Source organism: Macaca nemestrina, chromosome 12, assembly GCF_043159975.1.
Source record: "Macaca nemestrina isolate mMacNem1 chromosome 12, mMacNem.hap1, whole genome shotgun sequence".
In the NCBI taxonomy this organism is placed as follows: domain Eukaryota; kingdom Metazoa; phylum Chordata; class Mammalia; order Primates; family Cercopithecidae; genus Macaca; species Macaca nemestrina.
This window is the reverse complement of record NC_092136.1, coordinates 105,813-130,439: the sequence shown is the minus strand read 5'-3', so window position 1 is coordinate 130,439 and position 24,627 is coordinate 105,813. Positions and strand designations below refer to the sequence as shown.

General features: G+C 49.4%; 1 protein-coding gene across 9 annotated transcripts; it reads left to right on the top strand.

The window, feature by feature from the left end:
- Window positions 1-24: 24 nt before the first annotated feature.
- Window positions 25-24,338, top strand: LOC105494169 (sirtuin 3). Of its 9 annotated transcripts, none has more exons than XM_071073983.1 (7): window positions 25-337; window positions 3,378-3,569; window positions 3,681-3,913; window positions 6,873-6,973; window positions 15,607-15,768; window positions 20,852-21,061; window positions 23,760-24,338. In XM_071073983.1, the coding sequence occupies exons 2-7, from the start codon at window positions 3,412-3,414 to the stop codon at window positions 23,778-23,780; spliced, it is 885 nt and encodes a 294-aa protein (XP_070930084.1). In that variant the 5' UTR covers window positions 25-337; window positions 3,378-3,411; the 3' UTR covers window positions 23,781-24,338. The 9 variants fall into 9 exon arrangements, with proteins under 9 accessions (XP_070930084.1, XP_070930083.1, XP_070930086.1 ...); XM_071073982.1 differs by having other exon boundaries at window positions 42-150; XM_071073985.1 differs by having other exon boundaries at window positions 126-150; window positions 3,475-3,569.
- Window positions 24,339-24,627: the final 289 nt, after the last annotated feature.

The following is a 24,627-nucleotide window of genomic DNA, read 5'->3' as shown; positions in this document are numbered from 1 at the left end:
GGCGCGGGGCAGGCTGGGAGCGCCGTAGCCGGCCGGGGGGCGGGGCCCGCTGGTTGCCCGGTAACCGCGCATGTCTGCGCTCGGAACAAAACTCTCCGGCGTTTGCAGCCCGCTTCCCGCGCACCTGGTTGTGCCACTGAGGCTTAAAAAGTATGGGTGCCTGTGGTCGAACCGGCCATGGACTAGCTTTGTGGTGTCAGCCTTTGTGACCCGGAATTGCTCCTCTCAAATGACCTTCCCAGTAGGGTCTTGCGAGGACTAGGTGTAAATATAATGCCTGACCATAGTAAAAGCGCTCAGAAAGTATTAACTGTCACCGCCATCCGGGTTGAAAAAGGTGTGAGCGCAGGGTACAGAAATGCTGGCTCCAGGTTTGACCTCCTGGGCGAGAGGTCAGACACCAGACTAGGGAACTTCCTCTACTCGGCCTCAGCGTCTACCAGGTCGCGCCGGAGGCGTGGACACGGAGGCGGGGCCGGGAGGCGGAGGCGGGGCCGGGAGGCGGAGGCGGGGCCGGGAGGCGGAGGCGGGGCCGGGAGGCGGAGGCGGGGCCGGGAGGCGGAGGCGGGGCCGGGAGGCGGAGGACTCCTCAGGCTGCGGGGAACATGGCGTTCTGGGGTTGGCGCGCTGTGGCAGCCGTCCGGGTGTGGGGCCGGGTAGCTGAACGGGCCGAGGCCGGGGGAGACGTGGGGCCGTTCCAGGCCTGGAGCTGTCGGCTGGTGCTTGGCGGCAGGGACGATGTCAGTGTGGGACCGAGAGGCAGCCGCGGGGTCCGCGGTGAGCCCTTGGACTCGGCGCGCCCCTTGCAGAGGCCTCCCAGACCCGCGGTGCCCAGGGCATTCCGGAGGCAGCCGAGGGCAGCAGCTCCCGGTTTCTTCTTTTCGAGGTATTTTGGGCAAGGACAAGCACTTCTTGCGTGTTCGTTGTCTACACCTCGCCCCCCTTTCTCACCTTGCCGTGTTTCCTTTGAGGCATGTCTGGGAGTTACTTCCGTTCCAACACCCGGGGCCTCCGTCTTTACGCTGATCTGTGGACGTCCTTTACGGGGTTTTGTCGTTTAGTTCACCATTCCCCCATTGAAATATCTTCTAACCTTTAGTTACTTACATCATGCTGTGGTGAATAACCTTGTTTGCACCTCACTTTTTGCATTAATTCCTAGTACTGGGACTGCTAGGTCCAAAAGTATATGCATTTAACGCTTTAATTATCTCTCATAAATGTTGTGCGGTTAATGCTCCCACCCCATGTGATCATACCCGTCTCCATAGTAATTGCATCTAAGAGCTGAGCCTACATAGGAAAAAATCTTAAGGTCCATGGTTGTTAGGTATCAAATGCCCTATAATGGATGAATATTTAAGTAAATAATGGTACCTTGACTTGATGCTGTCTGACACACTGCTGAAAATATTGGTGAAAAGTGAGGCTTGAAGTGGTAGCTCACCCTTGTAATACCAGCACTTTCGGAGGCTGAGACAGGGCGATAGCTTGAGGCCAGGAGTTCAAGACCAGCCTGGGCAACATAATGAGACCTCCATCTCTACAAAAAATTTAAAAATTAGCCGGGCATGGTGGCGCAAGCCTGTTGTCCCAGTTACTTCTGAGACTAAGGCAAGAGGATCCCTTGAGTCCAAGAGTTCAAGGCTGCAGTGAGCTATGATTGAGTCACTGCACTCCAGCCTGGGTGACAGAGCAAGACTCTTATCTACCTGGGAAAAAAAAGAAAAAAAAAGTTTAATAGATCCTGAAACGTCGGCTGGGCGTGGTGGCTCATGCCTGTAATCCCAGCACTTTGGGAGGATGAGGCAAGTGGATAACGAGGTCAGGAGTTCGAGACTAGCCTGGCCAACATGGTGAAACCCCGTTTCTACTAATATTACAAAAATTAGCTGGGGGTGGTGGTGGGCGCCTGTAATCCCAGCTACTCAGGAGGCGGAGGCAGGAGAATCACCTGAACCCGGAAGGTGGAGGTTGCAGTGAGCTGAGATTGCACCATTGCACTCCAGCCCAGGCGAAAGAGCAAAACTCCGTCTCAAACAAAAGATCCTGAAGAGTCAGTCATTCATCCAAGAAGCCCTGACTGAGCTCTTGTTCTGTGCCAGACTCTGTTCTAGGTGCTATGGATGGAGCGGGGACCAGGACCGACAAACACATGGAGCACATTCTAATATCAGTGATACTCTGCAAGACTGTTAAACAAATCCTTGCTACCACTGGCCCTAAAGCAGGAGGCACAGGGCTCCCTATGAGGAGTCCATTGCATGGGCTTTCTGCAGTTTGGCTTTGGATTTTTGAGCTCTCTGAATTTGTTCTTTGTGTCCTTTGCACAGTGTCCCTCCCAGGTTGCCCCCATGCCTGCCCCTCAGGGTCCCCCACTCCCAGTGAATTTCACACCATGCAGCATATACTTTAAGCCATACATCTGATGTTCCAGACATTTGGTAAAATGCCGTTTATATGTTATTCAGTGACTCACAAACATTTTATTTACGTAGATGAGGAATGTACTCAGGCACCCTTCGGGATACCTTGGCCTCAGCAGGCACTCAACAGCCATAATAACTTTCATTCCTTTATGCTTCTCTTAACAGTTCATGTTTAGTAGCAGCACAGTAGCTATTTGAGGAATGACTTTAAGTTAATAAATGTCTGAAATGGGGCGTTTAATAGGTGGTGAGATGGTTTTAGAGCCAGGGTTTTCCCTCTTTGCTTCTCGACTACTTGACGAGTTTTCATTAGAAAACCCCTTTGGGGCCGGGCGCGGTGGCTCAAGCCTGTAATCCCAGCACTTTGGGAGGCCGAGACGGGCGGATCATGAGGTCAGGAGATCGAGACCATCCTGGCTAACACGGTGAAACCCCGTCTCTACTAAAAATACAAGAAAATTAGCCGGGCGAGGTGGCGGGCGCCTGTAGTCCCAGCTACTCGGGAGGCTGAGGCAGGAGAATGGCGTGAACCCGGGGGAGCGGAGCTTGCAGTGAGCCGAGATCGCGCCACTGCACTCCAGCCTGGGGCACAGAGCAAGACTCCGTGTCAAAAAAAAAAAAAAAAAAAAAAAGAAAAAAAAAGAAAATCCCTTTGGAGGTCTGCACTCAGAGAGTTGAGTGCCTACTGAGTGTACTGAATTATGAAATGAGCACAGTTCCCATTAACCTGAAATTTTTGCTCCCAAATAAGTCTTGATTCTGATTTATGACTGCTTTCCGTTATAGCCCACTAGTCATCTGAGAAAGGTGATTATTTTGAGAGGCCTGGGAGGACATACATGGTCATTCTTGATGGTGGGGGTGGTGCAGAGGGCAGAACCATGCTTTCTTGCTATCCTGAGACTGGTCGCTATCTGTTTCCTTTGCTGCTGTGTTTTTTTCTGTCAGTATTAAAGGTGGAAGAAGGCCTATATCTTTTTCTATGGGTGCTTCAAGTGTTGTTGGAAGTGGAGGCGACAGTGACAAGGGGAAGCTTTCCCTGCAGGATGTAGCTGAGCTGATTCGGGCCAGAGCCTGCCAGAGGGTGGTGGCCATGGTGGGAGCCGGCATCAGCACACCCAGTGGCATTCCAGACTTCAGGTACTGCCCGCAGTCCCACCTGCCTTCTGCACTCCCCTCCCCTGCCTCCTGCCCTCCCCACTGCCCGGTTTCTTGCAAAGGCCTCAGAGCCTCTGTCTTCGCTCCCTGCAGATCTCCAGGGAGTGGCCTGTACAGCAACCTCCAGCAGTACGATCTCCCGTACCCCGAGGCCATTTTCGAACTCCCATTCTTCTTTCACAACCCCAAGCCCTTTTTCACTTTGGCCAAGGAGCTGTACCCTGGAAACTATAAGCCCAACATCACTCACTACTTCCTCCGGCTGCTTCATGACAAGGGGCTGCTTCTGCGGCTCTACACGCAGAACATCGATGGGCTTGAGAGAGGTGAGCCCTCTGTGAGTCGCACACATTCTTTTTCTCACAGGGAAGGCTCAGGTGCCTGTTTCGGGGGACGGCCGAAGCCTGGTGTTTGTGCTTCTTCCTTGGGACTGTTTTTGAGCCAACTAGTTAGGGCTTTGTTCCCAAGGAAAATGTCTCTGGGTGTTTAAAGGCCACTGCTTGTTCTCCTACATACCTGCAGAGCTGTGTATTTTGGGCAGAAGTTGACATTGTTTTGCCAATCTGGTGTGATGATCTCTCTTTTTTCTTCTCTCTTTTAAAAATTGTATTATGGAATTTTTTTGAGCACACGCAAAGAGAAAAATGTAACGAACCGTCCTGTCCTCATCACCAGCACATAGCCAGTCCTTCCTGCGTCCTCACCACCTTCTTCCAAATCCCCAGATTATTTTGAAGCAAACCTCTCGTATCATGAATTTAATCTAGAAATAATCTAAACACATGAATGGATATCTCTAGAGGATACTTTAAAAACAACTCCGGCCAGGTGTGGTGGCTCACGTCTGTAATCGCAGCATTTTGGGAGGCCGAGGCAGGTGGATCACCTGAGGTCGGGAGTTCGAGACCAGCCTGGCCAACGTGGCAAAACCCCATCTCTACTAAAAATACAAAAAATTAGCCAGGCATGGTGGTGTGTGCCTGTAATCCCAGGTATTTGGGAGGCTAAGACAGGAGAATCTCTTGAACCCAGCAGGCGGAGGTTGCAGTGAGCCGAGATCATGCCACTTTACTCCAGCCTGGGTGACAGAGGGAGACTCTGTCTCAAAAAAATAAATAAAAATAAAAATAATTTAAAAAAAACCAACTCTGATACCATTTTCACGCTAAAGAATCACTAGTAATTCCTTAATATTGTCACACCCAGTCTGTGGTGATTTCTTGGCCATATCCACATGGTGCCCAAACCAGCGGTTCACAGGTTGTGCCACCTTCTGGCCGTGCACCTTGCGGAAGCACTTGGTGGGGCCTTTTCCTTACGTGCAGTGCTGTGGACAGGCGCTGGGACAGTCAGCTCTCCGGGAGCCAGGAGCGGCTCAGCCAGTCTGCTGATGTGTTATCAGGTAAAAAGAGGAGGCACCGGCCGGGCGCGGTGGCTCAAGCCTGTAATCCCAGCACTTTGGGAGGCCGAGACGGGCGGATCACGAGGTCGGGAGATCGAGACCATCCTGGCTAACACGGTGAAACCCCGTCTCTACTAAAAAGTACAAAAAACTAGCCGGGCGAGGTGGCGGCGCCTGTAGTCCCAGCTACTCGGGAGGCTGAGGCAGGAGAATGGCGTGAACCCGGGAGGCGGAGCTTGCAGTGAGCTGAGATCCGGCCACTGCACTCCAGCCTGGGCGACAGAGTGAGACTCCGTCTCAAAAAAAAAAAAAAAAAAAAAGAGGAGGCACCTTGGCTCCAGGCATGTGTTTCCTTGCCAGAAGGATCCCCTAGCTTGGAACCACAGAGGCAGCAGTGGGTACCCCATGTTGGTGGTCTCTTCTCCCAGAGGTGCAGCAGGGCAGGCCTTGTGGGAAGGTGGGAGCTCCTGGCTGTGAGATTTAGCACTGCTGAGTTAGGGCAGCGACAGGGACTTGGGAAGCCTCCTACAGCGGGGACCATGACAATACTAACACAACCTTCATAGGAAGTCACTTTTTGTCTGTTTTTCTACCAAGCCGTTCTTTTGGAATTTATGATATTTATATCCTCATTTTAACTTGGTATAGAATAGAAAATGTGTTCCTAGATATTGGATACAATTTTTTGAGGCAGGGTCTTGGCTCTTTTGCCCAGGCTAGAGTGCAGTGGCATGATCATAGCTCACTATAGCCTGAGCTCTTGGGCTGAAGTGATCCTTTTGCCTCAGCCTCTGGACTAGCTGGGACTACAGGCATGCACTACCATGCCTGGCTAATTTGTAAAATTTTTAAAGACAAGTCTCACTATGTTGCCCAGGCTGGTCTCAAACTCCTGGCCTCAAGTGATCCTCCTGCCTTGGCCTTCCAAAGCACTGGGATTACAGCTGTGAGCCACTGTGCCCAGCCTGGTATTGGATATAATTTTTTTTTTTTTTTTTTTTTTTTTTTGAGACGGAGTCTTGCTCTGTCGCCCGGGCTGGAGTGCAGTGGCCGGATCTCAGCTCACTGCAAGCTCCGTCTCCCGGGTTCACGCCATTCTCCTGCCTCAGCCTCCTGAGTAGCTGGGACTACAGGCGCCCGCCACCTCGCCCAGCTAGTTTTTTGTACTTTTTAGTAGAGATGGGGTTTCACCGTGTTAGCCAGGATGGTCTCGATCTCCTGACCTCGTGATCCGCCCGCCTCGGCCTCCCAAAGTGCTGGGATTACAGGCTTGAGCCACCGCGCCCGGCCGGATATAATTTTTTTTTTTTAGAGACAGAATCTCTCTCTGTCGCCCAAACTGGAGGGCAGTAGCACGATCTCAGCTCACTGCAACCTCCACCTCCCAGGTTCAAGCGATTCTCCTGCCTCAGCCTCCCCGAGTAACTGGGACTACAGGTGCCCGCCACCACATCCGGCTAATTTTTGTATTTTTAGTGGAGGTAGAGTTTCACCATGTTGGCCAGGCTGGTCTCAAACTCCTAACCTCAAATGATCTGCCCACCTTGGCCTCCCAAAGTGTTGGGATTACAGGCGTGGGCCACCGTGCCTGACTGGATATAATTTTATTTGAGCTTTTATCAAATGGTGTTTTGTACTGAGTTTTGACAGGCTTTGTTTTAACCGTGATTTGGCTCCAGCTGGGCGCCCCTTTGCTCCCCTGCCTTATTCTGGTTGGTGGTGCATGTAGGTGATATGGGCATGAACACCAGGCTTGAGGACATCGCAACCCAACGGGGTTGTGCCTCCTTCCAGGAGGCCTGCCAAGCCCAGAAGTTGTGCTCTGGGACTTGTGTGCTCATCTTGGAGGCAGCAGCAACACTTAGCTTTGGCTTGAATTTCAGTGTCGGGCATCCCTGCCTCAAAGCTGGTTGAAGCTCATGGAACGTTTGCCTCTGCCACCTGCACAGTCTGCCGAAGACCCTTCCCAGGGGAGGACTTTCGGGTGAGTTATCCTGCTGTTGGTCGTCCTTCTGCAGTTTGCTGTTGGGGTGATCTGGAAAAGTGGTATTTTATAAGCATTGTCTCGAAAGGACAGTTGAACAGTAATAGTATGAAAATTTTTATTTGTAAATTAGAAATTTAATACATGTTTGTAAAACAATTTAAGATAATATAGAAATATGTAGGGAAAGGCCGGGCGCGGTGGCTCAAGCCTGTAATCCCAGCACTTTGGGAGGCCGAGACGGGCGGATCACGAGGTCAGGAGATCGAGACCATCCTGGCGAACACGGTGAAACCCCGTCTCTACTAAAAAAAATACAAAAAAAAAAAAAACTAGCCGGGTGAGGTGGTGGGCGCCTGTAGTCCCAGCTACTCGGGAGGCTGAGGCAGGAGAATGGCGTAAACCCAGGAGGCGGAGCTTGCAGTGAGCTGAGATCCGGCCACTGCACTCCAGCCTGGGCGACAGAGCCAGACTCCATCTCAAAAAAAAAAAAAAAAAAAGAAGAAATATGTAGGGAAAATGAATCTCCTTTCAGCCAATTCCAGCTGCCCACTTTTTAATTTTTTTCAAGACAGAGTCTTGCTCTGTCACCCAGGGTGGAGGGCAGTGGGGTGATCTTGGCTCACTGCAACCTCCGTCTCCTGGGTTCAAGGAATTCTCCTGCCTCAGCCTCCTAAGTAGCTGGGATTACAGGCATGTACCACCACACCCAGGTAATTTTTTTTTCTTTTTCTGTATTTTTAGTAGTGACAGGGTTTCACCATGTTGGCCAGGCTGGTCTTGAACTCCTGACCTCAGGTGATCCGCCCACCTTGGCCTTCCAAAGTGCTGGGATTACAGGCATGAGCCACCACACCAGCCCCTGTTGCCCACTTTTAACAGCTTGGTGTATAATGTTCCAGGCCTTTTTTAAAAAAAAAAGTGATATGTTTATGTAAACGTGCTACACGTATTTATGTACATACACCTACACACAGTTGAAAAATTTTTTTTCAGGCTGGGCACAGTGGCTCACACCTGTAATCCCAGCACTTTGGGAGGCCAAGGCGGGCAGATCACGAGGTCAAGAGATTGAGACCATCCTCTCTAACACGGTGAAACCCTGTCTCTACCAAAAATACAAAAATTAGCTGGGCATGGTGGTGGGCGCTTGTAGTCCCAGCTACTCAGGAGGTTGAGGTAGGAGAATTGTTTGAACCTGGGAGGCAGAGGTTGTAGCGAGCCGAGATGGTGCCACTGCACTCCAGCCTGGCGACAGAGCGAGACTCCGTCTCAAAAAACAAAAAATTTCAGCAATGGAGTTATTTTTTTTATTTTTATTTTTTTTGAGTCGGAGTCTCGCTCTGCCGCCCAGGCTGGAGTGCAGTGGCCGGATCTCAGCTCACTGCAAGCTCCGCCTCCCGGGTTCACGCCATTCTCCTGCCTCAGCCTCCCGAGTAGCTGGGACTACAGGCGCCCGCCACCGCGCCCGGCTAGTTTTTTGTATTTTTTAGTAGAGACGGGGTTTCACCGTGTTAGCCAGGATGGTCTCGATCTCCTGACCTCGTGATCTGCCCGTCTCGGCCTCCCAAAGTGCTGGGATTACAGGCTTGAGCCACCGCGCCCGGCCTGGAGTTATTTTAAGCTTAGTATTCTACAGCTTGATTTTTTACTGAGCAGTTTCATGGATCTCTTGTGTCAATACCCACAGTTCTGCTGACTCTTTTTATTAACTATAGAGTATTACATTTAGCCGTTCACATATTGTGGGACATTCTTTGATGTATGTAATTTTCACTATTAAATAAAATATAACAGTGATACCTATGCTTATGCTGCTATGTACTTCTGTATTTCTGTAGAATGGGTTTCTTAGAGTAGGATAGAGTTGAAAAAAATCTTAAATAAAGATAAAACTCTGAAATGGAGACATGGCACAGGACTTTTTTTATTTACTTATTTTTTATTGAGGTGAATTTTTTTTTTCTTTTTTTTTTTTTGAGACAGAGTCTTGCTCTGGTCACCCAGGCTGCACGCAATCTCTGCTCACTGCAGCCTTCACCTCCCGGGTTCAAGCAATTCTCCTGCCTCAGCCTCCCGAGTAGTTGGAACTACAGGTGTGTGCCAACACGCCTGACCCATTGTTTTTGGATTTTCAGTAGAGATGGGGTTTCATCATGTTGGCCAGGCTGGTCTCGAACTCCTGACCTCAAGTGATCCACCCAGCTTATTGAGGTGAATTTGACATAACTTAAATTTAACTATTTTAAGGTGTTCAGTTCATTGGCATTTGGTACCTTCACAGTGTGGGTACCCATCATCTCTATCAAGTTCCAGAACATGCTGATTACCCCAGAAGAAAACCTTGTACTATTAAGCCACCGTGCCCAGCTAATGGTTTTTGTATTTCTAGCAGAGATGTGATTTCACCATGTTGGCCAGGCTGCTCCTGCACTTCTGACCTCAGGTGGTTCACCCGCCTCAGCCTCCCAAAGTGTTGGGATTACAGGCATGAGCCACTGTGCCCTGCCCATGTTTAACTTTTTTGTTTGTTTGTTTTGAGACGAGTCTCGCTCTGTCACCAGGCTGGAGTGCAGTGGCGCAATCTTGGCTCACTGTACCCTCCGCCTCCAGGGTTCAAGCGATTCTCCTGCCTCAGCTTCCTGAGTATCTGGGACTACAGGCACCCACCACCACGCCTGGCTGATTTTTGTATTTTAGTAGAGACAGGGTTTCACCGTGTTGGCCAGCATGTCTCGATCTCTTGACCTGGTGATCCACCCACCTCGGCCTCCCAAAGTGCTGGGATTACAGGCATGAGCCACTGCGCCCAGCCCGTGTTTAACTTTTTGAGGAGCGAATATACTGTTTTCTGCAGAAGCTGGACCATTTTACATTCCACCAACAGTGTGCAAGGGTCTCCTCTTATCCATATCCCAACACTTACTCTCCATTTTTTTTTTTTTTTTTATTTTGAGATGGAGTCTTGCTCTGTCGCCCAGGCTGGAGTGCAGTGGCCGGATCTCAGCTCACTGCAAGCTCCGCCTCCTGGGTTCAGGCCATTCTCCTGCCTCAGCCTCCCGAGTAGCTGGGACTACAGGCGCCTGCCACCTCGCCCGGCCAGTTTTTTTTTTTTTTTTTTTTTTTTTTTGAGACGGAGTCTCACGCTGTTGCCCAGGCTGGAGTGCAGTGGCGTGATCTCGGCTCACTGCAAGCTCCGCCTCCCGGGTTCCCGCCATTCTCCTGCCTCAGCCTCCTGAGTAGCTAGGACTACAGGCGCCCGCCACCGCGCCCGGCTAATTTTTTGTATTTTTAGTAGAGACGGGGTTTCACTGTGGTCTCGATCTCCTGACCTCGTGATCCGCCCGCCTCGGCCTCCCAAAGTGCTGGGATTACAGGCTTGAGCCACCGCGCCCGGCCAATTTTTTTGTATTTTTTAGTAGAGACGGGGTTTCACCTTGTTAGCCAGGATGGTCTCGATCTCCTGACCTCGTGATCCGCCCGTCTCGGCCTCCCAAAGTGCTGGGATTACAGGCTTGAGCCACCGCGCCCGGCGACATTTTTTAATTACAGCTATCCCTGTGGGTGGGAACTGGTAACCCGTTGTAGCACTGATTGGTGTTTTCCTAATGATTCAGATATCAAACATCTTTCCATGTACTTTTTGGCCATTTGTGTATCTTTGGAGATTGAATTCCTTTGCGCATTGTTTAATTGTGTTGTCTTGGCCGGGCGAGGTGGCTCAAGCCTGTAATCCCAGCACTTTGGGAGGCCGAGACGGGCGGATCACGAGGTCAGGAGATCGAGACCATCCTGGCTAACACAGTGAAACCCCATCTCTACTAAAAAAAAAAATACAAAAACTTAGCCGGGCGAGGTGGCAGGCGCCTGTAGTCCCAGCTACTCGGGAGGCTGAGGCAGGAGAATGGCGTGAACCCGGGAGGCGGAGCTTGCAGTGAGCTGAGATCCGGCCACTGCACTCCAGCCTGGGTGACAGAGCGAGACTCCGTCTCAAAAAAAAAAAAAAAAAAAAAAAAAAAAAATTGTGTTGTCTTTTTTATTGTTAAGAGTCCTTTATATATTCTGGAAGCTAGATCCTTATCAGACACATAGTTTGCAAGTATTTTCTGCCATTCTGTAGGTTGTCTTTTTTACTTTCTTGATGATATCTCTTGATGCATGAAAGTATTGATTTTTGATGAAATCCAGTTTATCTATTTTTTTCTCACTCTTTTGGAATATCTGAGAAATGGTATCATTTTACCCCTATGTTTTCTTATAAGAGTATTATAGTTTAAAGATTTTACATTGAGTTCTTTGATCCCTTTTGAGTTAATTTTTGTGTGTGCTGTGAGGTAGGGATCCAGCTTCATTTTCTTGTATGTGGATATGTAATTGTTCCAGCACCGTTTTTTAAACGGAAACTGTGGTCTTGGCATTCTTGTTGAAAGTCAGTTGGCCTAGGTGTACGGTTATTTCTGGATTCTCAGTTCTATTCCATTGTTATATGTATATCCTTGTGCCTGCACTGTCATGTTTTGGTCACTATAGCTTTGTAGTAAGTTTTGAACTTAGGAAGTGTGAGTCCAGCACATATAGAAACTTAATATATGCGTATTATTCTTTTTATCAACTCATTCATTCATTGAATGACCAATTTATTCCACAAATAGTTTGGTCTGCTCAGTGCCAGGCCTTTTGCTGGGTTCTGTGGATGTGAAAACAAATTAAGGTGGAGTCATCCAACAGTTACAGTTGGGTGCCATACCAGTTTTACTGCAGATATGTACTGGATGCTATGCTGAGTCAGCTGTAGGAACAGAGCAGGCTGGGAAGCACCTTGGAGATGAGGCTGTCTGGGTATAAGAGTCTGTTTCTGGCAGCAGAGACCTGGAGTATGGGAGGCCTGCTTGCCCTGTTAGGATTTGAACTGTATCCTGACGATCATGGGAGGCATTGAAGGATATTTAGGCAGGAAAATGATGTGAAGGGATTTGCATTTAAAAGAGATTATGAGGGGCTGGGCACAGTGGCTCACACCTGTAATGCCAGCACTTTGGGAGGCCTAGACAGGCAGGTCACCTGAGGTGGGGAGTTTGAGAGCAGCCTGGCCAAAATGGTGAAATCCCATCTCTACTAAAAATACAAAAATCAGCTGGGTGTAGTGGTGCACCTGTAATCCCAGATACTCAGGAGGCTGAGGCAGGAGAATCGCTTGAACCCGGGAGGGGGAGATTTCTGTGAGCTGAGATCGCACCACTGCACTCCAGCCTGGGTAACAGAGTGAGACTCCATCTCAAAACAAAATAAATAAATAAATAAGAGAATAAAATAGATAATTTGGGCAACAAGTTGTTGTTAATTCCCCGCCTTTGTTCTCCTCCTTCAGTACTGTGTTGGCTGTTCTGAATCTTTTGCCTTTTCATGTAAATTTCCGAAACTGTTGCTATCTGTTCTCTGCCTGTTTTATTTTTGTTGTTGTTGTTTGGGTTTTTTTTTTTTTTTTTTTTTTGAGACAGAGTCTTGCTCTGTCGCCCAGGCTGGAGTGCAATGGTATGATCTTGGCTCACTGCAACCTCCGCCTCCCAGGTTCTAGCGATTCTCTTGCCTCAGCCTCCTGAGTAGCTGGAATTACAGGCGCGTGCTGCCACGCCCAGCTAATTTTTGTATTTTTAGTAGAGATGGGGTTTCATCTCTACTATGGGGTCAGGCTGGTCTCGAACTCCTGACCTCGTGATCCGCCCACCTCAACCTCCCAAAGTGCTGGGATTACAGGCATGAGCCACCGTGTCCAGCCTCTCTGCCTGTTTTTTAAGACTTTTGTCTTTGGAGTTTTGCAGTTTCTCCATGCTGGTTTTCCATATGAATTTCCTTTGATTTCTTCTGTGTAAAATTTGTGGGCCAGGTGGGCGCAGAGGCTCACGCCTGTAATCCCAGCACTTTGGGAGACCAGGTGGGTGGATCGCCTGAGGTCAGGAGTTCGAGACCAGCCTGACCAACATGGAGAAACCCCATCTCTACTAAAAATACAAAATTAGCCGGGCATGATGGTGCATGCCTATAATCTCAGCTACTCGGGAGGCTGAGGCAGGAGAATTGCTTGAACCCAGGAGGTGGAGGTTGTGGTGAGCCAAGATTAGGCCATTGCACTCCAGCCTGGGAAACGAGAGAGACTCCATCTCAAAAAAAAAAAAAAAAAAAAAAAAAAATTGTAGACCTTCCTTGAGAAAAATAAAATACAATTCTAGGCCAGGCGCGGTGGCTCATGCCTGTAATCCCAGCACTTTGGGAAGCTGAGGCGGATGGATCACCTGAGTTAGGAGTTTGAGACCAGCCTGGCCAACATGGTGAAACCCCGTCTCTACTAAAAATACAAAAATGAGCCACGTGTGGTGGCACCCATCTGTAATCCCAGCTACTTGGGAAGCTGAGGCAAGAGAATTGCTGGAACCCAGGAGGCAGAGGTTGCAGTGAGCTGAGATTATGCTACTGCACTCCAGCCTGGGTGACAGAGTAAGATGCCATCTCAAAAAAATAAAATACAAAATAAAATTCTAAGCCCTGCAACCAACTGAATGGACCCCTCCCCTTGGTCAAGGGAACCCCAGAGAAACCTTGGAAGTCAGTTCCTGGCCATAGCAGGAAGGGAGGTCAGATGCGCCTCATTATACCCCTCCCTCCCCAACCACCATTAGGCTTTCTTCACTAAGGGCTAAACAGAAACCAACACTTTTCAAAGACTCCATACTGCTAATGTGGATTACTGGCTTATCTTCCCAGATACAGATCAAAGGCAAGATGAGATGAATGGTTCCTTCACCCTTCCCTGAGAGGTCTGCTTAGTTCTCTTCCTCTGTTTCCTTCTGTCACTTCCTGAAGTCTCACAAGTACTTAACCATTCACCTCACAGCCACCCTCCCCCTTTGAAGGACCACGTATAATTACTAAACCTCCTGAGAACCTCTTGGGACAAAAACAACCACAGATGTGCTTGTGACTCATGTTTTTCCTGTGGGCACCCTCATGCTGGCTCAGTAGCCCTCGCTTGCTTGAGATCCTGAATCTGTGGGTTGGTGTCTTTCATGGTTGCTGGATAATACTCGGCTGTTATCTTGGGATATGCATTGCCCCTGGCCCACTATCTGGCCCCTCTCTTTAGGGACCTCTGATTGAACCTACCTTAGTCCTTCTCTCTCCTGCTGTTCCTGATCACTCTTCTGTTCTTTCATTGCTCCTCCTTGTGCTGCGTTCTGGGTGATTTCTTCTGGTCTTTCTTCCGGTTTGCTAATATTGTGTTTTCTGTTATAAAGTCCTTCCATTGAGTGTTTGCTGCTCTCTTTTTTCCCAAAACCAACTCGAAACAGACGTTGAGCTTTAATTTTTTATTTCTGTACTTTTTATTTCTAGAAGTTCTGTTTGGTTATTTTTCACGTCTGCTACATTATTTTTTAATAGTTTTGTATCTTTGATAGTTTTTTTTTTTTTTTTTTGAGATGGAGTCTCACTCTGTTGCCCAGGCTGCAGTGCAGTGGCGCAATCTCAGCTCACTGCAACCTCTGCCTCCCTGGTTCAAGCAATTCCCCTGCCACAGCCTCCCAAGTAGCTGGGATTACAGGTGCGCACCACCACGCCTGGCTAATTGTTTGTGTTTTAGTAGAGACAGGGTTTCACCATGTTGGCCAAGACAGTCTGATCTCCTGACCTCATAATCCGCCCACCTCGGCCTCCCAAAGTGCTGGGATTACAGGCCTGAGCCACCGCGCCCGACTTTAATAGATTTTTCAAGTTCGTCTTTTTTTTGCTTCCTTAATTTTTTTTTTTTTACTATACCCCATGCCTCCAAGATAACAGTTTTTTCTTTTTAATTTAGATATAATACAGTTTTACTGTGTATCCAAGATTATCTGAAATCTTTTGTGGGTCTCTTTCTTTTGTCTTTTGTTTCTGTTGCTTCTTGCTGGATTGAGCCTGCTTAAAACAAGCCCCGTTAGCGGTAAAGGTTTCCCTTAGAAAGTCAGGTGTCTTCCTCTGTAACTCTCTCCCTTTTCCATCTGCTCCAAGGCATTAGTTTATATTAGTCTTGACTCAGTGAAGTTGTGTCTACTTCACCTTGGCCAGTAGGGAAGCAGTGTTTGGCAGATGTTACTCCTAATAATGCCAGCCAGTGAGTGAAGCCGACCTGAAAGCCTCCCCGGGCTGAGGCAATGGCATGATCACTGAAGCTCAAACCAGAGTCAGTTTCACCTTGTGACTGAATGATGTTCGGTGTAGGCCAAATGCCTGCAGACTACTGTTGGAGGGCCGGTGTGGTCTACCAGGTGTTTTCTTAGCACCAGAATGTCTCTGGTCACCGTCCCAGGTGTAGAGCACGGTGTTAGATACGCTAGATGCCTGCCGAAGTAATAATGGGTGAAACGTATGATGTCCAAGATTTGCTTTTAAATGCTCCGACACCTCCGCCCAGATTCTGGAGGGCTGTGACACAATCAGCTGTGAAAACTGGTAATTCCTAAAGCTGGGTACATGGGGGTGCGTGATACCTCTCCCACCTTTTTTGGGGGAGAATGTTTGACACTTTAATAAGAACTTGTTGCCTTTTCCTTTCACAGGGTGTTGCAGGTATCTTCCTCAGGCCTGTTTTCTCTGTTCTCCAGGCTGACGTGATGGCAGACAGGGTTCCCCGCTGCCCGGTCTGCACTGGCGTTGTGAAGCCCGACATTGTGTTCTTTGGGGAGCCGCTGCCCCAGAGGTTCCTGCTGCACGTGGTTGATTTCCCCATGGCAGATCTGCTGCTCATCCTCGGGACCTCCCTGGAGGTTTGTCAGCCTGTGCAGGGAGGAGGCTGGAGGGCAGGGGAAGGGAGGGGTACAGAAATCATCTCATGGGCCCTTCTGGGGCTGGTGCCACTTTCGGAAAGTGAGTGGATTCAGCTGGGGTTCCAGGCTGAGGGAACAGCAGCCTGTGCGGGAGACAGGAAGGTAGGAAGCTGCTGGGCTTTGGAGGTGGTATAGGTGCGGGTGGGGCACCACGTGTGAGGAGAAGGGAGGAGGAAAGGGGGCGTCGGGATGAGGTGGAGGGGCAGGCCTCCCAGGTCAGATTAGGAATACTGATGCGGCGTTGGGAGTAGTGATAAATCCAAAGGGACTGGCCCAGGGACGTAGCTGCACCCTTGGGGTCAGAGAGGCCTTTGGGGAGTGGAGAGTGGAGCAAGCAGTGCCAGGAGGCTGGTCCTGAAGAAGGTGGAGCTGTGGTCACCTGAGGGACAGCGAGGAGGGGGACTGGACTTGCAGCCTGTGTTGTTTTGGGGGTGTGAGAAGGAGGCGTCTGGCTTGTTCTGTAAAGTCAGGGCATTTGCTGGTGAGGCGTGATTTGGGAGGGAGGATGCCCAGCTCGGTTCTGTGCATGTCTCAGGTGCCTGGGAAATGCCCCCTGGATGTGGCCAAGCAGCTGTTCTGCATCTGCGTCTGAAGCTCAGGAAATTCCTAAAAGCTGTGATGAGTCACGCAGTGTGTGTGTGACTGGATATAGGCACCAAGGGCAGAAGGGCCAGAAAGACCTGTGCTTCGAGGGGCCCAGGGCAGCCGCAGGGCCCAGAGCGTATGTTTGTTCGGGCCTTCATTGTGTGCTGGGCCCTGCTCCAGTGCTTTCAACATCCACAGTCAGATGTCAGTGTAAGAAGTTATGTAGTTAGGCCGGGCGCGGTGGCTCAAGCCTGTAATCCCAGCACTTTGGGAGGCCGAGACGGGCGGATCACGAGGTCAGGAGATCGAGACCATCCTGGCGAACACGGTGAAACCCCGTCTCTACTAAAAAAAAAAAAATACAAAAAACTAGCCGGGCGAGGTGGCGGCGCCTGTAGTCCCAGCTACACAGGAGGCTGAGGCAGGAGAATGGCGTAAACCCGGGAGGCGGAGCTTGCAGTGAGCTGAGATCCGGCCACTGCGCTCCAGCCCCGGCGACAGAGCGAGACTCCGTCTCAAAAAAAAAAAAAAAAAAAAAAAAAAAAAAAAAAAAAAAAGAAGTTATGTAGTTTGTGAGGAGATGATTGATGTTCTGGGAAAGATAACAAGTAGGAAAGAAGGGCTAGGAGGGTTGGGAACCAGCTGCAGTGTCAAGCCAGGCAGGTGAAGTTGGAGCTAAGAGTTTACCAAGGTGAGGGGGGTCTGGCAGAGGACACTGCACAGGTGACAAACAGCAAGGAGGGTGGGGCGACGTCAGCAGTGACGGGCACGGGCTGGAGCAGAGAAGGAGGTGGGGCACAAGTGTCATCTCATGGGAGGCTGGCGCTGCCTCAGAAGATGAATGGATTCAGCTTGGGTTCCAGGCCAGAGCTTGGAAGTTGAGAGGACTCCTTTGGGTGCTGGGCTGTGAGCCCACCACGGGGGCAAGACTAGGAGCAGCAGACCCAGCAGGGCCCTTGTAGGTAATCACCGGCTGGCACTGGCTGGGGGCCGGGTAAAGCCAGCAGAGGCTGAGGGGTGCTGGAGTCTGGGTGTGTGTGAACGCAGAGTGGGCATGCTGGTGCGGTGCATGGGAGGGCGTGGATTCCCAAGGACTCCAGGACTGTGGCTGGAGCAGCTAGAAAGATGGAGCCGCCATTTCCTGAGATGGAGAAGCCTGGTAGGTGGGTTTGGGGGAGCTCAGGAACTCAGCCTTGTTTCCACGGATTTGAGGATGTACTGCGGACTGGAGGTGTTGAGCAGGTGGATATGAGTCTGGAGTCCAAGAAAGCCCAGAGGCAGGAGCTGGGGTGCTGGAGTGAGCAGACAGGAGAGCCCAGGGTGTGGACAGACATGAGAATGCCATGCTAGGCCTAGGATGGAGGGACAGACACAGCAGGAGCAGTCACAGGGGCCATGGTGGTCAGCAGAGTGCGGGCTGAGAGCAGCTGACCATGCTGGTCACCAGGTGTGGACACTCGGGCCACCAGCCGTCTTTATTATTGAAGTGAAATGAAAATGGCCTTTTTCCTTATTATAAGTACCATGTGCGTCTTTGAAAAGATTCATACAGGGCCGGACACAGGGGCTCACGCCTGTAATCCCAGCACTTTGGGAGGCCGAGGCGGGCGGATCACGAGGTCAGGAGATCGAGACTATCCTGGCTAACATGGTGAAACTCCGTCTCTACTAAAAAAAAAAAAAGATACAAAACATTAGCCGGGCGTGGTAGTGGGCGCCTGTAGTCCCAGCTACTTGGGAGGCTGTGGCAGGAGAATGGTGTGGACCAGGGAGGTGGAGCTTGCAGTGAGCTGAGATCGCGCCACCGCACTCCAGCCTGGGTGACAGAGAAAGACTCCGTCTCAAAAAAAAAAAAACAAAAAAAAAGAAAGAAAATATTCATACATTATATAAAGATATAAAGCAAAGAATCAACTTTTTAATCCCACCAACTGTTAGCATTTTATTCTGTGTCCTCTCAGGTTTCTTTTTCTGTACAAATGCACACGTACAGATGGTAATTTTTAACTAAAAGTTGGACAGCACTGTACATTCTATTCTGCAGCCTGCTGTTTTCATGTAACAATGTGAGTCCATGGAGATCTGCTGCCTTGTTAATGCTGACAGTTTCCCTTATACGGATATGAGGTCCCACCTTAGAGGCCCATGTCTGTAAACACGGTGCCATCGTGAACTGAACGAGCTGGTGTCACGCATGGACTCTGTCTCATGTGCTTTGTGGACGAAATATTAATGTGTTTGACTATGGAGTACCACTCCGGATCCCCTTTAGGTGTGACATAGTATGTGGGGTGTAAACCATATGATCTTTTTTAAAATCTCAAAAATTCTGAAACATATTCAGCCACAAGAGCTTTAACATAGATTTTGTGGATTTAATACAAAGTTTATGTAAGCAATTTCTTACTGATGGACAATGACAATAAATTGTATATAATTTTTGTATTAAAAGTAATGCTGGGCCAGGCACTGTGGCTCACACCTGTTATCCCAGCACTTTGGGAGGCCAAGGCAGTAAGATTGCCTGAAGCTAGGCATTTGAGACCAGCCTGGGCAGTATAGTCAGACCTCATCTCTACAAAAAATAAAAAGATAGCCAGGTGCGGTCTGTGTAGTTGCAGCTATTTGAGAGGCTGAGGCAGGAGGATTGCTTGAGCCCAGGAGTTTGAGGTTATAGTGAACTATGATCATGCCACTGCATTCCAGCCTGGGCAACAGAATGAGATCCCACGCTGTAGCAAATATCCCTGTGTGTCACCCTGACCTACCCATGCAAGTGCTCCTGAAGGGTAAGTGCTGATAAATATTGAGAACTTGCCTTCCAGAAAGATGTAACAATTACATTGCCACAAACTGTGTTTTTGTGTAGCCATTTTCTCACATCCTCACCAAAACCAAAATCACACAAATCAAATTGGTTAAAAAATGCATGTGTGTGTGTGGAGGGGGGTGTGGATTTTGCATTTCTGTAGTGAAGAATGAAATTCATCTTTTCATGTTTATTGGCCAGTTGTGTTTCCTCTCTTTGGATTGTATATTTATATCTCTTGTCCATTTTTCATTGGGTCATTGTAAATTAGCAATATAAATTAGTTTTAATTTTAATAGAAATTAAATAATATAATATAAATCAATTTTAAGGTTAATATAAATTTCTTTTCTTTTTGTTTTGAGACAGAGTTACGCTCTGTCTCCCAGGCTGGAGTGCAGTGGCACGATCTCGGCTCACTGCAACCGCCACCTCGCAGGCTCAAGCCATTCTCCTGCCTCAGCCTCCCGAGTAGCTGGGACTACAGGTGCCTGCCACCACGCCCAGCTAATTTTTGTGTTTTTAGTAGAGACGGGGTTTCACCATGTTGGCCAGGCTGGTCTTGAACTCCTGACATCAGGTGATCCACCTGCCTTGTCCTCCCAAAGTGCTGGGATTATAGGCATGAACCACCGTGCCTGGCTATTAATAGAAATTTCATTATAAATTAGTTCATACATTATATGTTTATAAATGAGTTTATCAATTAGCAATATAAACTATTGTCATATGTTGTAAATATTTTTGCAGTTTATGATGAGAGGTTTTTAAAAATTTTTAATTTTCTACATAGTAGTTTTATGTAGATACTGATGTAATAGTATTTACATAGTCAGATCTGTCATTTTCCTTTGCCTTATCTGACTTCAGTTTTCACATCTAAAATGTTTTTCCCTATCCTTACTTGTAAACTCTCAGTTTTCTTCAAGAACTGTTTTGTTTACATTGAAACCTTTAATCCATTTGAATTTTTTTTCAATGGGAGGTAGGAATGGAGCATTTTCCTCCCAGATAATGAGCCAGTTTTAATGCCATTTATTAATGTGTCCATTTTTTACCTTGTTCCTCTTAAAAGACGCTTTGAGAGTTGTATGAAGAAGCCTGATGGCACCGAGCTAGGCCTCTCTAGAGGCTGGGTGGTGAAGACCATGGAGAGACGTAACAGTAACTCCCGCTTGGGGGCACCAGCTTCTCTGGGTGCCCGATGCTGGTGGTGGCTGTCACTGCAAGCAGGGCTAGCCAGAGGAGATGGACGAGTGTGTGCTGTCGTCCCTCTGTGGCATGCGGAGACAGCGAGCTGGGGAGGACAGGGAGAACAGAACGTGCTCACAAAGAGGAGGTAGGAAGGTTGGATCCCTGGTGAGCCTTGGAACGGAGGTGGGGAGAAGCAAGGATGTGTGGAAGCAGCAAGGAGTGGAAGAGAGGGAGGCTGAGGGGAGGAAAGAGAGTCACTGAGGCCAAGCGGCAGGAGCTCAACTGAAGAAATGAGATTGGTGGTGGGTTTTCTGTGTATCGCCGGGTCTGACTGCCAGTCTGCTGCTCCTCCAAGGCCTCAGTGGCTGTGGCACGAAACATCCTGCGGGGCTTGGAGGGTGGACACTGTACCCTCACATTTGGGCCATTTTTCAGGTGGAGCCTTTTGCCAGCTTGACCGAGGCCGTGCGGAGCTCTGTTCCCCGACTGCTCATCAACCGGGACTTGGTGGGACCCTTGGCGTGGCGTCCTCGCGGCAGGGACGTGGCCCAGCTGGGGGACGTGGTTCACAGCGTGGAAAGGCTAGTGGAGCTTCTGGGCTGGACAGAAGAGATGCGGGACCTCGTCCGGCGGGAAACTGGGAAGGTACAGACGCTGAGGAGGACCATCCAAGGGGCTGCCCTCCTCACTGCTCTAGGGTGTGCTCCATCTGGTATGGAGCCCCACTGGCTAACACGGTAACAGTCGTAACCGATGATGCTGTGAATCCTGCACCAGGCGCTACCTGGACCTGATTGGGTATTACTTTCAATAACTCCATTTAGAGATGAAGAAACAGATGGTAACAGGCCAAGCAGGGACACGGTCCAGACACTCAGGGCTGATGAGTCTGTACTCTTAACAGACTGTAGGCGTTATCTTCACTCCCTAAAGTAAAGCAGCCAACAGTGTTCCTCTAAGGCCTGGTATGTGATTCTGAGATGATACGGGTTAAAGAACTTTGAGAAGCTAAAGTTCTCTGCATCTGTGTGGGATGAAGGCTCCATTAGTGATGCTTTTCGGAAGTAATTGGTATGAGAGCCATTGATCGATTATAATCCGCTGAGGAAAGCCAAAGGGGCTCGATGCTTTCTTTCTAAGAGATTCCAAACCGCCTGTAAACAAGTGAAGTTACAGAAAATGCAGTTTCCCATGAGAATCATGTAGCATGTGTAGCCTTGATATTAAGGGTTTTCAGTGGGAGGTAGCATTAAGCATTTAAAGTCCAGCGTTGCCGGGCGCGGTGGCTCACGCCTGTAATCCCAGCACTTTGGGAGGCTGAGGCAGGTGGATCACGAGGTCAGGAGATCGAGACCATTCTGGCTAACATGGTGAAACCCCCGTCTCTACTAAAAATACAAAAAAAAAAAATTAGCCAGGCGTGGTGGTGCGTGCCTGTAGTCCCAGCTACTCGGAGGCTGAGGCAGGAGAATGGCGTGAACCCAGGAGGCAGAGCTTGCAGTGAGCCAAGGTGGTGCCACTGCACTCCAGCCTGGGCGACAAAGTGAGACTCCGTCTCAAAAAAAAAAAGTCCAGCGTTATGATTACAGGCAGATGTGACACTGTCCAAAGGGGATTTCACCAGTGTATTAGTGTGTTCTCATGCTGCTAATAAAGGCATACCTGAGACTGGGTCATTTATAAAGGAAAGAGGTTTAATGGACTCACAGTTCCATATGGCTGTGGGGGCCTCACAATCACAGTGGAAGACAAGGAGGAGCAAAGTCCCGTCTTCCACGGCGGCGGGCAAGAGGACGTGTGCAGGGGAACTGCCCTTTCGAAAACGGTCAGATCTTGTGAGACGTACTCACTACCACAAGAACAGCATGGAAAAGCCCCGCCCCCATGATTCAGTGACTTCCACTTGGCCCATCCTTACAATTCAAGGTGAGATTTGGGTGGGGACACAGCCAAACTGTATCAACCAGAATATATCACAATTGATGCTCCTCTTGTCTTCCAAGGCAGGTGTCTTAGGAAATCCTGATCCTTTTTCCTCGTCCACAGCTGTGGCTGCCTCGTGGCTCAGGGCCATGGGGTCAGCACTCTCCTCACCTCCACCAGTCCGAGACCTCCAACCTCTGGTCGCAGGCTGATTTTTTACCAATCATGGTCACTTCATTATGGTAGCAGGGAACCCAGCTAACAACGAGACTTAAACGCTGAGAGGCGAGTGCCTCCTGGCCAGCTCACAAGGCAGCAGAGGTCTTAGATCAGTCCAGTAGGCTTTTTTGAGGGAGCCCTTTCCTGCTCTGACTTCCTATTTTCTTTTTTTTTTTTTTTTTGAGACGGAGTCTCGCTCTGTCGCCTGGGCTGGAGTGCAGTGGCCGGATCTCAGCTCACTGCAAGCTCCGCCTCCCGGGTTTACGCCATTCTCCTGCCTCAGCCTCCCGAATAGCTGGGACTACAGGCGCCCGCCACCTCGCCCGGCTAGTTTTTTGTATTTTTTTTAGTAGAGACGGGGTTTCACCGTGTTAGCCAGGATGGTCTCGATCTCCTGACCTCGTGATCCGCCCGCCTCGGCCTCCCAGAGTGCTGGGATTACAGGCTTGAGCCACCGCACCCGGCCATATTCTTTTTTTTGTAACGGAGTTTCACTCTTATTGCCCAGGCTAGAGTACAGTGGCGCGATCTCGGCTCACTGCATCCCTGCCTCCCGGGTTCAAGTGATTCTGCTGCCTCAGCCTCCTGAGTAGCTGAGATTACAGGCACATGCCACCATGCCCGGCTAATTTTTGTACTTTTAGTAGAGACGGGGTTTCACCACGTTAGTCAGGCTGGTCTCAAACTCTTGACCTCAGGTGATCCACCCGCCTCAGCCTCCAAAGTGCTGGGATTACAGGTGTGAGCCAGCTTCCCCGGGCCCAACTTCTGTTTTCATAGAAAAGCAGATTATAATTCTGGTAGCTCCTGTGGGGTTCTGGAAGTGGCCCAACAGGATTTGAACTGTGTAATGTAGTTTCACACAAATGTACGTAAAATGGGTTATGATTTTTTGGTTTTTAAAGAATTACTATCCAAGGGGTTACTTTTCCAAATAGTGCATGGTTTTAAGCACACGAGCATCAGTACATCTTGATTTGGGCACTTCAGGTCCCTTAGAATGAGGCTCTCCGTTTAGCCACCCTGCTCTGCCCAGGCCTGCTGGGATGCTCTTAGCCTGCACAGCAGCAGTATTTGCAGAATGCAGCTTGTTTTGTGAGATATTTTGCATGTTTGCAGCTAGATCTGTTTGACCAGAGATCTGCTGGCCTGCCTGGGTGTGTTAAGAGACAGCTGATACCCTCTGTCTTCTGTGTTCCAGCTTAATGGACCAGACAAATAGGATGATGGCTGCCCCCACACAATAAATGGTGACATAGGAGACATCCACATCCCAATTCTGACGAGACCTCATGGCTAATTTTGGTGAAACCAGAATATGTGAACTGAGTGGACACCAGAGGCTGCCACTGGAACGTCTTCTCAGGCCGTGAGCTGTGCTGCGCTGACTGGTAGGGCTGTGTTTACGTTCAGGGCCACCCCGTCACATATACAAAGGAGCTGCCTGCCTGCCTATTTGCTGTGTTGAACTCTTCACTCTACTGAAGCTCTTAGTGGAAAAAGCTTTCTTCTGTGACCCTCTTGAACTGAACAGACTGACTGGAATCCCAGACCGAGTTTGCTTTCTGTGCCCAGGTGAAGGGCAAGCTCAGCATCTGTTGGTTAGAAGATCCAGACTTGGGCCGAGCAGCCCCCACCCAGCTCTCTTCATGTCCCAAAGTGTAGTCCTGAGGCCCTAGTGCTGCACTTCTAGCATGTTGGTCTCCTTTAGTAGGGCTATTTTTAATGAGAGAAAATCTGTTCTTTATTTCCAGCATGAAATACATTTCATCTCCTCAAAGGGACTGCAAGGTTGACATGAGTTGGAAAGGGAACCCTGGAATACATGGCATCCCCTCTATTGGAACAGTCTGAGGACTGAAAGCATTTGTCTCTGGATTTATTGGAGATGGCCCAGCTCCTCCCTCTGAAGGTAGTCACATTCTGTTGACTCTCCATACTCAGCCTCTCCTCCAGAAACAGATCGGTTCCAGAACATTCCAGCACTTTCTATCTGGTCTCCTTGTCCCCACACTAGTCCCCCTCCCCCAGGGCTTCCTCCAGTGACAGTTAGAGCTAATCTCTGAGAC